This window comes from Dipodomys ordii, unplaced genomic scaffold (genome assembly GCF_000151885.1).
Source record: "Dipodomys ordii isolate 6190 unplaced genomic scaffold, Dord_2.0 Scaffold17, whole genome shotgun sequence".
Classification (NCBI taxonomy): domain Eukaryota; kingdom Metazoa; phylum Chordata; class Mammalia; order Rodentia; family Heteromyidae; genus Dipodomys; species Dipodomys ordii.
The window spans coordinates 18,216,518-18,228,916 of NW_012267233.1; the positions used below are offsets into that span (position 1 = coordinate 18,216,518).

Here is a 12,399-nt window from a genome sequence, read left to right on the forward strand (position 1 = left end):
TGAGGAATCGAACCCAGGGCCTCATGCATGCAAGGCAAGCGCTCTACCACTGAGCCACCTTCCCAGCCCAATTATCAGTATTTCTAATGAGCATATGAAAATGATAAAATATAACCAATTGAGATGTTAATCTAGTTGAGTTAACTAGTTTGAAAACACTGGTGAAGAGATGAAGTAGGAAGAATCACACATCAAAACCACATTTTGTTAATAGGAGAAAAATCTGCTGCTGAAAAGGGCAACTACTTCCATACATAAAATTACTTCTACAATTCTTTACCCTAAGACACAAACACACACAAACTTCTCAGACAAACTTCTTTGAGGATAGTGAAATATACCTGATATTGCTTTCAAGGCACTAACTATAACTGTTAATTATGTTAACAGATAAGCAGGTTAGGTCCTTGAAATAGCATGATAAATTAAGATGTAGTTATCACAATATTATCATGTAGAAGTTATTAAAATTTTTTAACCAAAATGTTTGTTTTCATGGTTAATAAACAAATGTTCATATTTTCCCTATTTCTCTGTTTCTTTCTTATTTGTTTATTGAGAAAGCTTCTAGCTATATAGCTCAGCTGGTCTTGAACTTAAAATCATCCTGCCTTAAATTCTAAATTCTTGGATTATAGATGTTTACCACTTCACTGGGCAAATGATCATATTTGCATTATATACTAACAATCTTTCCAATGTCTTCCTGCAATTGAGTTTACCTCCATTACAAGAAATGGTTTTTCTTATTTGCCTCAACTCTATTGTAGTGTTTACTAGTAGATATTTTATTTATAAATACAAAACACATCTGAACCAAAAAGAACATGAAACTGAGGCAAATTATGTGTACTCATCTATCAATCATCTATCTACTTTCCTGTATTTATCAATAGGCTTTTGTTTTTAGAGCCATGATTTGAATTCAAGGACTTGCATCACTTGCTAGACTGATGCTGTACACTTGAGCCATACCTCCAACCCTATTTTTTGCTTGTTAGTTTTGATATAAGCTGTCACAGACCACCACATCAAGACCCAGAGAAAGAAACAGAGACTGGGGCCCGCACTCCTTCTTGAGGGCATGCCTTCAATAATCTAGGGATCTTCTACCAAGGCCCCCAGCACCTCCCAAAATGGTTACCACAATGAGGACCAAGCCTTTACATATGGCTATTGGGTAATATTCATCCAACCTGTACCATGATTCTTTGATTCCTATAATCTTTTTTTTGTTGTTGTTGTTGATTGTGGGACTTGAACTCTAGGCCTGGGTGCTGTCCCTCAGCTCTTCAGCTCAAGGCTAACGCTCTACCACTTGAGCCACAGTGCCACTTCTTGCTTTTTCTGCTTATATGGTGCTGAGGAATCAAACCCAGGGCCTCATGCATGCAAGGCAAGTGCTCTACCACTGAGCCACCTTTTAGCCTGATTCCTAAAATCTTTTAAAAGTCAATAGCCTCCTGTCTACTACTATAAAAATACTGTTATTCACCTGGTAAGTTATAGGCATTTTTGCAGAGAGTGCTACGTTGTGATGCTTCAGTTTCCTAAACTTACACATGCCTTTATTTATCTCATATGAGGATACTTATTTTTCATTTTATCCATGTTACTGATAACAAGAGATACTGCACAAGAGAAACCACCATTCTTTGATGTTTCCCCTAGGATTTCTAGCTGATACCTAAATGGATTTTCTGGAAGAAAGCGCATGTCTGCAGAGAACAAAACAAGGACCCTTTTTAAAGTAACATGAGACATGGTTTCAAATGTCTGACATTTGCTTCTCCTTATAACCACTGAAATCTATAGCTGAGATTACCAGGCTCATTTTTTGCTTAGCTTGACTTTGCTACCTCTCTCAAGCTAGGGACTGAGACCAGGCTCTAGAGATCTGTGGAGGGCCACTAAGAGAGCAATAATATTTCTAGACAATGCCTATTTTCTTAATGCTCTCTTTCTCTCTCTGGCAGTACTTGGCTTTGAATGCAGTGTCAGTGTCACACTTCCTAGGCAAATACCAACATCTGAGTCAGGTCTCCTACCCCTTTTTGTTGTCCTCTCTTACTTTTCAGATAGGGTTTCCTGCCTTTTGTCTTGGCTAATCTTGCTCTGTGATCCTCTTACCTATGCTGCCCAAATAGCTGAGATTATAAGGAATTTTGTTGAGATCAGGTCTAACTTTCTTTCTTCTTTTTTTTTTTTTTTTTTGTCTGGACTGGCTTTGGACCACATCCTCCCAATCTTTGCTTATTTCATTTTTTATTCTGGCATATTACAAAAACAAACTCTGATTTACTTTTGTTTTCAGTCAACAACTTTAGAACTATGGCAAACCATCAAAAAAGAAAGGAAGAAAGAAAAGAAAAAAGAAACCCTAAACAGTAACACAAAACTAAGCTTAGCTTGTCTGGTTTCTAACTTGTTTACAAGTAGATTATTTTAAAACATGATTGCCAGAATATTATTTATACTTGACTCCCATTATATTTTAACCTTTTATGTGGCAGGGACAAAAAACGTATCTCACAGAGCAACATATTTTGTAAAATGCAACTTGTGAAAGCCAGCACACAAGCATAGGTACTGTTAAAAATCCTAAAGTGTGATGTTAAAAAAAAAACAACAATAAGGGAAATGGGGCTTGCTATGTCTGCAAAATCTACTTCCTCTTAAACAACACAAGAGGAGCAATTATTTCCTAACAAAGAACCCCTCCAGAAGGAATTGATGACCCTAGAAATAAGCCTTCTTTGTACAATTGCTACAAAGTTGGACAGCAAAGTCAGTCGCCTTGCCTCCCTGGGGGAGCTAAACTTGGTTATTGGTGTTTGCTCTAGTTTTCCTGTAATCAAGATCGGCCTTTTCTCCGAATCCCTTTCAAGGCTGCTCTGGTCTCCACCTTTGCCTTGGCGAACAGACACCCCCTCCCCCTCCCCGGGACCCCTCCCCGCGCGGCTTGGCCCCTCCCCCTCCCAGCTTTTCCCCGCAGCCCTAATTTGTTCTTCTTTTCTCCACTGGCTGGGCTCCGGCTGCTCCACGTCTTCCCTCCCCCCCGCCCCCTCCCCCGACTCATCTCTTTCTTCCTCGCGGCCCTCTCCTCCCCCGGCATGCCTCCCCTCCCCCGCCCCTCGGTCCCGCACCCTCTCCTCCCTCCGCCTCCAGCCTTGTGATCGGGCGCGGCGGCGGCGGCCGCGGCGGCGCTGGCCACCCCCTCCGTCCCAGCCGCAGCCTCCGGCTCAGCCCCCGCCGGCCCCGCCGCTGCTGCAGTCAGCCATGGCTGCGGATGGGGTGGACGAACGCTCGCCTCTGCTGTCAGCATCCCATTCGGGAAATGTCACTCCCACCGCCCCTCCGTACTTGCAAGAAAGCAGCCCCCGAGGTAAGGCCGGCGGAGAGACCGAGGGCGAGCCCCGGCGCGGAGCGAGCCCCGGCGCGGAGGCGGAGGCCGGCTTCGCACTTGGGCTGGGGAAGGATGCTGACCGGGGCTTCCCCGGCCGCTTCCCCGCAGGGCTCTGCTGCTGCTGCTGTGTGTATGTGTGTGTGTGTGTGTCTATGTGTGTGTTGTGTGTGTACGTACTTCTTATCTAGGGGATACCGAATGTGATAGGCATTTCCCAAGCCTCACCTTGCTGTTTTCAAGGCAGCGCCTGCGTCTAGCTGGGAGGTGGTGCAGACCTTTCACAGTCATTCACAAATCCTTCTGGGTTGCCCGGGGACCAAGAGAAGTGCTCACCTTGCATCTGCCCTTGACAAGACTTCAGCTTGAAAAATAGATAGCTCAGACGTTGACCACCAACACTGTTCTACCAGGGAACTGCCTTGACAAAAGGAATATAGTTCATATTTCTAATAGGTCTGAAATTCCTGTCCCTCGGTATTACTCCTACTTGTGAAGAGTGAGTGTTGGCCTTAGTTGCGAACGAGGAGGAAGAACCTTAGTTCTGACAGGAGGGAGGATGGGATACATACATACATGATACACATACATGTATATGTGTATGTATATCTGGGTGAGATTGAAATTAACTGCCAAAAGTAATCCAAATTAATACTGAATATGTTTCGATTTATTTTTCTTCATTGTATAAAATATTAAAAGATTTGATTGATTGGGGGTCTAGAGAAAGACCTATGCAAAGATCTGTCTTTGTTCTAAGCCTTCTGGATGGTTGCTGTAGTAGACATAGGTGGAGTCAAGAGTTAGATTGGAAATCAAGGCTTGAAAAATCACTTTGCAAATGGTGCTTAAGTGCCTCTTTATCCCTCTCTCTCTCTCACTACTGAATGTGAGTGAACTTAAAAGAGAACCAAACAACTCCAAAAGGCAAAAGTTAATGCTGTTGATAAATGCAAGCCAGTTGTGTGTCTTGTAACACAATTTTTTTTTAAAGCTCCAATCTGTGAAAATGGAGCCTCTGAAGAGCTGGTGAAACTTGCCTAAGAGTTAAAATTTCCATTGAATACATTATAGTGTAAAAGTCGATAATCTAGATCTTAATCCAACACTTAATAAGAAGTAAGACAAAGGAAAAATGTTTAGCTCTGAATAATTCAGTGTGATCAATGACTTGAGAAGTAAGGTACAAAATGGAAGAGAAACTCACCCACAGAAAACTCACAAGTCATATTTTGTTGGTCAGTATTCATTGTACAGGATACCAGGCAAGGGATTTCTTTTACTAGGACTATTTGGTATTAAAATTATTACTCATTAACTCTATAATTAATGTTTCAACTTTATTCAATCTTTTTTTTTGGGGGGGTGTGGGGCTTGAACTTTGGGCCTGGGAAGTCCCTGAGCTCTTCAGCTCAAGGCGAGCACTCTTACCATTTTAGCCACAGTGCCACTTCCTGTTTTCAGGTGGCTAATTGGAGATGAGTCTTACAACTTTCCTGCCTGGACTGACTTTGAACCATGATCCTTAGATCTTAGCCTCCTGAGTAGCTAGGATTACAGGCGTGAGCCACTGACTCCCAGCGTATTAATTCCATCTTTTAATGTAAAATAGTACAATTTATTAAGAGACTGAATTTGGATTCAGGTTAGATTTAGAATCTATTTTTATGTCCTATGAATGGATGCATTAATTTTTAGAGTTTTTGTAATTTACTGAACTGGAGGCTCACTTATTGTCAAAAATGACATTCATACTCATGTACTTGTGTGTAGACTTCTTTATTATTTTCCATAGATTTCTTTGAACTGAGCAGACTCCTCAAACTACATAAATATATGGGTTCCTGATCAGGCACTGAGAAAAAAGTAATTTTATTCTAGAAAACTTATTATCATATTACAAAACAGAGTTTAAACTTAGAGCCCCCAGCCTTCTTTTTCAAAATTAATTTTTCTTGCTTTTTGCCTGTGTCAGCCTGGACAGAGAGCTAGGATGACAGGCACCCAACCTCACCCAGTTTTTTATTGCTTAAGATGGTGTCTCACAAAGTTTTTGCCTGGGATGGCCTTAGGCCACACAATCTCCCTTTTTATCCCTCTGAGTAGTGAGGATTGCAGGTGTTAGCCACTGTTACTAGTTTTGAGAAAACATTTAGAAACCCTCCAAAATAGAGTGAATGTACAAAAAGCTCATAAAGATAAATGAAAAAATAGTAATTTTATTCATGTTGACAGAATGTATTCTTGATTAAAAATAAGCATATTCATAAATATTAAGACTAGATAGAATTCTTGAAGCCTATCATATTCACTCATCCAGTAATTTATTGGGATGACAATGTAGACCCCAATAAATTACTGGATGAATGAATGTGGAGACTGTCCAAGCTGATGCCTCAGTAGAGGTTAGGTTGTAGTGAGGAGAAGGGATAAGTAAACACATGAAGACTGGAACAGATTCCCAGAAAATTTCTGTCACTAGACTAGATGTAATTGGTGCAAACAATTCGGGTTCGTAGTTGGAATTCAAATACCAAAAATAGAATGAACTTTTGGATAATAAATCTTATGATACTATTTATAATTACTCAAACTTTTCTTTAACAAAAATAGAGGAAGAGCCATTTACTAGTGAATGTATCTTCTCCAATGCAATCCTTTTTTTTTTTTTTTGCTGGTCCTGGAACTTGAAATTCAGGGCCTGGGCACTGTCCCTGAGCCTCTTTGGGCTCAAGACTAGTGCTCTACCACCTGAACCATAGTGCTGCTTCCAGCTTTTTCTGAGCAGCTTATTGGAGATAAGAGTCTCTTCTGGCTTTTCTGCCCAGGTTGGCTTCAAACCGCAATTCTTAGATCTCAGCCTCCTCAGTAGCTAGGGATTACAGCTGTGAGCCACTGGCAATGGGCTCAATATAATCTTTTGTTCTTTGTGTTAACCTTCAGGATGATTTTTTCCATTTTGGGATGACAATTGTGATATGTTGATTTCTAGGCAATGTATTTTAAGGTAGTGGGAGCAGGTAGCATTAGGTATGGAGTTTTAGTCAAAGAAGAATTAGGTATGGTCTGTGTAGAAGCATCTAAGTAGATGCTTCTAGTAGTCTCCACTATCAGTAATGGTTTCCTGTGTAATGGAGGAAGTCACTTCTTTCTTGATTCACTCTTTGATTTGGTTCACTTACCACTTTTTCTTTTTCTTTTAGGCATAGAAATTAAAATAAAAGTTAGTTTTAGGCATATTTGTAAAGTGATTGGAAAAAATACCACAAAACTTCCATAATTGGTATACAGTAATTGTTTTCTTTAGATATCTACTAATGTTGTAGGCAAGATATAGCAAAGGAGTATAGTCTTTACATTTTTTCAGACTGGCTGGATGAAAAAATGCTTTATATATGGGGTTGTCTAAATGTCTAGTATACAGTGAACTATATGCTTCACTGTAATTTATAAAGGAGAAGATATTTTGTTATACAGAGATTAATTTTCTTAATTTCTTTCATCTGCAAACATATATTGGCTAACCAGAAATTGACAAGGTTCTCCTTTCAGCATGCTGCAGGATCTTGAGATACAAGTTGCATAATCACCCAGAGAAATGAAAAATGCAGTGGGGATGAGGATCTTTTGGAGAACATGTCTAATCCTTGAAGCTTATATATTACATAACTTAACCTGGCAAGGGGAGACAGGGAAGGCTTTCATAAGGCTTGACAGAGAGCTGAAAGTTGAACAGGAGGTAAGGCTACTGTATGACATTCAAAGTAAAGAAAGTGGTGTGAATATGAGCAAACAAGAACAAGTATGGCAAGAGCAAGGTTCTGAAGGAAATCTATGGTAGCTAAGAAGGAAGAAGCTGTAGAGGATGTGATATACAAAAGGATTGAAGAGATAGGTAGGTGTGGTTGATACTCCCCACTACACACTCTCTTTTTCCAAAGAACTGTTTTCAGACATTCAAGCTGCTTTAGAGTTTCTTCCTTTGAAACTGGACTAAACTTGTCACTTGATTTTTAACATCTAGATCAAGATAGGTAATATACTGAATAACTTTTGAGGCAAAATCAGAAGTTTTATAGTTTTTTTGGGGGGGGGGTTTCTTGTAAAGTACACTCTGAAAAAAGTAACTTGTAAGAAGTGGAGTATCCTAAGCCTGCCATACTTGGAATAACTGGACATTAGCCGTGAAAAAGAATACATGAAGAGAAAGGTATACGACCTATCCTCATATATGTGAATGAAGATGCCATATTGGATATCCAGCTTGACTGAGCCTGCAGATGATCTCAGTTCTAGCCAAATTATTACTGCAACTATGCGAGAGACTGGGTGACAGCTTGTCGGGTGAGGCTGAACAACTCATGAAATCCTCAGTACTAATATTACATTGTTATTTTTAAGCCACTGATATTTTAGGTGATTTGTTCTGCTGTAACAAATGAACCCACCAAAAAATATGAATTCATTGATCCAGGGCATTGTGGGTAGTGTTAAGGAATTTTGCTTTAAACAGAGTGATACCTGGATTAAATTTTTATTCTTAGATCAGTCTAAAGAGTAGAGAATGAGTAAAAAGGCTAGAGTCAAGGAGGATAAATGACTTTGTGGGTGTTGTAATGATTCTGGCTTTGGTGAAATACGATGGTAACATGGTCTCAGGTGATAATAGAGATGGAATGTTGAGGGATATTGTGGAGGAGGTAGATTGAACAGTTTGTTGAGGGTGAATGGTATGTAGAAGTGAGAGGCAAGTAACAAGGATATCTTCCAGAATTCTGCTTTTACAACTCTAATGTGGTTACACATCAGGAGGTGAGTGCATTTCAGGGAATACAGATCATAAACTTAGTTTTAGATGTGAGATATTTCATGTATTTTCAAGTATCCAAAAAAGTGACCATTTGATCTACAGTGTTAAACTATGAAGTGAAGCCTGATGCATTATTTGCATATTAGTAATAGCGCAATACATAGATGTTGAGGCCCTGCTGCAGGATATGTAGGAATGGAACATGTGTGCTAAGATAGTGATTTAAGCCTTCAGGCTGGTAGCTTCCAGATCTGAGAGGCGTTAAAACTATTGTCATTTTCTTTGTGTATCACAGAGGGATAAAGCTTGGAATGTTCTATATATGAGATCACGTGGGAAACATAGTAATTAGACAGCCTAGATAAATCTTTGAAAAACTCATGGATAATGACTAGAGAAGATGAGTTCTACCTGTCAGCATGGTAGGATCATAATCAAGAAACAGGGCTGTCATCAAAGAGAAAAAAATTCTTCAGTAAAGCTTAACATGTAGCCAGGTGCTGGTGGCTCATACTTGTAACCCTAGCTATTCAGGTGGCTGAGATTGGAGGATTGGGAACAAAGCCAGACCTAGCAGAAAAGTCTGTGAGATTAATATCTCTAACAAGCTACTCAGAAAAAGCCATAAGTGGCATTGTGGCTCAAGTGGTAGAGTGCTAGCCTTGAGTACAAAAAGGCTCTGAGTAGTGCCCAGCCCTGAGCTTGAGCCCCAAAACTGACCCAAACAAACAAACAACAACAAAAAACACCAAAAAAACTTGTCAAACATACCTAAGGCTGCAAGGAAAAACAAAAAAATAATGACCACAAAAAAAGGCTTTGGAACATTAGTGTTCTTGGTAGTAATTGTTTATACTTGTGTATATTTATTGAAGAATTACTCATTTTCATCTAATATATCTATTATAATCATAAAATTATTTTGAAGCTTTTTAGCATCAGTAAAAATGACTATTTTGAAACACACTTTTTATTTCTCTGAAGCATAAAAATGTGTTTTAGGAGCATTGCCATTATCTTTTCCTGATTGATAGATAGATCAATCTAAAATTATTTTAGGAGTGGTTTTACAGGACTAAAAAACAAAATGGACTCAATTGGAGACATAAGCTAATATATATGCTTGAGTTTTCTTATAAATGCTACTTCACATAGAGATATGTTCTTGGTCTTATTTCTTTTTCTGTCTTTCTGTTTTTTGTAGTGGCCATATTTGAGCTTGCACTCAGGGTCTTGCACTCTTGGTTGGATTTTTCACTCCAGGCTAATGTTATACCACTTGAACCATGCCTGTAGTCCAACTTTTTTGCTAGCTGATTGGAGATAGAAGCTTGTAGATTTGTCTCCATGGGCTTGCTGTGCTCCTCAAATCTTGGTAGCTAGAGATTTGAGGCTGGACCCACTGGCACTCAGCTTTTAGTGACTCTCTTAATGTCTTCATAATTGAGATTCTGCCTCAGTTTAAAGTGGAAGTGAACTCTTAGTTGTCTTATGATATTCTCTTATAATCGATATTAAAATTACAATCCTTAATATGCTTTTGCAGTCCTACGTTTCTGAATCTCCTTGCATTCTTGAAGAATTTAATATTGGCTCTGGATTAGTAAGGAATGATGCAGACATAGGGACCCATACCAACACATATGCAATCCACAGTGGGGATTTGGGAAGGAAGTATTTCCATATGTTTATATATATGTCATTTATAGATCATACAAAAGTATCTCATACAGGCAGATGGCCACAGGCCGCCTAGGAGAAGGACATATCTATTTCATTATGTACCAAAGATTTTCCAGGTCTTTTACTGCACATGGCTGGACATTCCTCATCCCTAGAATTCTTACTTTATTTGCCAAAGATTCAGAGACAATTAGAAGCCAAGTTCCTTCATTGAGAAAGAAAGAACATATTTGAGAGCAGTTTCCTAAAGTTCCTTCAAGGCTCCAGTAAGGCACATCTGCTGTGGTTCTGACCAAGCAGTCTTGCTGAATATAAGAAGCTTGGTTTTGTGTTAACCTAAATGCTATTGCTCCATTTAAGGTTTTTTTTTTTCAAACTTTTTCTTAAATCAAAAGTTGTTTCATTGGGGCTTGATCCTCATGAAGAATAAAGACCAAGCATTGCTGAAGTTTATCTACATCCAACTTTCCAGTATGACGACAAGCTCATTTCCAGTTAGAATTCTTTCCCATTGTTCTATAGGCATCAGGTTCCAGTATTCCTTTATTCTGTTTGATAGTGTTCACATTTCCTTCTGGCTCTATCTAGTATCTTTAAAACATTAATGAAATTAAGAACTGTTTCATTCATTTCAACTACATGAGTACCTATTATACTATGCCAGGTATCCAGTGAGACTTACATATAGTAAGCCTTGTGATTTCTTTCTTTCTTTTTCTTTTTTTTTTGCCGTCATGGGCCTGAACTCAGGGCCTGGGCACTGTACCTAAGCTCTTCAGCTCAAGGCTAGCGCTCTACCACTGGAGCCACGGCGCCACTTCTGGCTTTTTCTGCTTATGTGGTGCTGAGGAATTGAACCCAGAGCCTCATGCATGCAAGGCAAGCAATCTACGGCTGAGCCACCTTCCCCAGCCCCAAGCCTTGTGATTTCTGAGTGAGGAAAATATAGCGGGCTCTAAGGACAGACAGAACTGTCCAGATAGGGAGTGTTTCAGATAGAATATTCTAGAAAGAAATTTCAGAGATAATAATTAATGAAAAACCTAAAAAATGAGTCAGAATCAACCCTTCAAAGATATAGGGAAAGTAAGAGTGTCCTAGAAAATGGGAACTGCAAGTCAAACACTTGCTGTTTTCAAAGCAGTGGGTCAGTGGTCAGGTTAGGGAATGGGTATTAGAAGAAACGTGGTAGAAGAAATGAGAGATGTAGAGTAGGAAGCTTGTTAGGCCATTATGGGATTTTGAACATAATAAGGAGCATTGGGGGATTCTGAGTAAAGGAGAGACCTGAAATGCTTTACTCTTTAAGAACATATTTGTGGCCAAGCACCAGTAGCCCATGCCTACAATTCTAGCTGAGGATTGTGGTTCAAAACCAGCAGGAAAGTCTGTTAGGTGCTTATCTCCAATTAACTACCAAAAAGCCAGAAGTGGAGCTGTGCTGACAGCATTGTGCAAAAATGCTTAGGGACATCACCCAGGCCTTGAATTCAGGCCTCAGGATTGGCGCATGTGCGTGTACAGAGAGAGAGAGAGAAAGAGAGAGAGAGAGAGAGAGAGAGAGAGAGACAGACAGACAGACAGACAGACAGACAGAGAGAGAGAGACAGAGACAGAGACAGAGACACAGAGAGAAAAGCTCACCTTTGTGATTAGTATATGGAGAATAGATAGTGGTGGGGAGTCAGGGAAACAAGAAAGGACTGATAAGATATGACACCAATCAGTAAGCTATTGAGGATGGAATAGACAAATAATATGGGTCTGAATAAAGGTAGAGATGTATTTTAAACATAAAGCATCATGTTGATGGCTTGAGTAAGTAGAAAGGAAAAAAGCATAAATTTCCCACCATGGGTTGTTCTTTTTATATATATATGAGATAGACAAAGAGGAAGACTAGTTGACCTGTGAGTAGGAAGCACAGGGCAGTGGAAATCAGTGCTCTGTTTTAGGCTTGTTGAGTCTGGCAAACCTTTAGGCATTGTTCAAATGGAGTTATCAATAAGCAGTTGGGTATGCAGATTGGTAGCCTGAGGATACACTGGAAATAGAGAATCAATATCTCACAATTATTTGCGTGGTAACATTTCCCTTTGGTTCTCTACCTCTCATTTAATTCCTAGGACAATGAGACTCTTTTCAGCCACGTCAAACTTTTAGGATAGGACATTCTGTTAAAAGAAAATTTGTAAGATTTACCATAAGAGTACAGATGTTAGCCAGATGGGCACAGATGTTGGAGAGGAGAGTGAGCAACATGAGTGTTCATAAGTATCTTGGAGGCAATAAGCAACTGTTTGGGAAGTGATCCAAATGGGAACCCTAATCCTTCTATTTTGGGGGAAAACAGAGAATTCTGGATAGGCTTTCAGCTCAGCTGTTTTATATTTCAGTTTTAGAACGATAAACCAAGAATGGCATCCTCTTAATAGCCCCTAAAAGAGGATACAGTCTTCCTAGTTTTCTGTTCCTTGGAGAGGCCTTCTGTGCTTTTTTGGTG

The 12,399-nt window shown here is 39.6% G+C and overlaps 1 protein-coding gene across 1 annotated transcript in view; it reads left to right on the plus strand.

Annotated features, from left to right (window-relative positions):
* Positions 1-3,182: 3,182 nt before the first annotated feature.
* Tmem55a (transmembrane protein 55A) overlaps positions 3,183-12,399 on the plus strand; it is a 50,696-nt gene continuing 41,479 nt past the window's right edge. Inside the window, exon 1 of the mRNA XM_013012426.1 lies at positions 3,183-3,385. Coding sequence (XP_012867880.1) covers positions 3,280-3,385 — 106 coding nt within the window. The 5' untranslated portion in view covers positions 3,183-3,279. The remainder of the gene's footprint in view (positions 3,386-12,399) is intronic.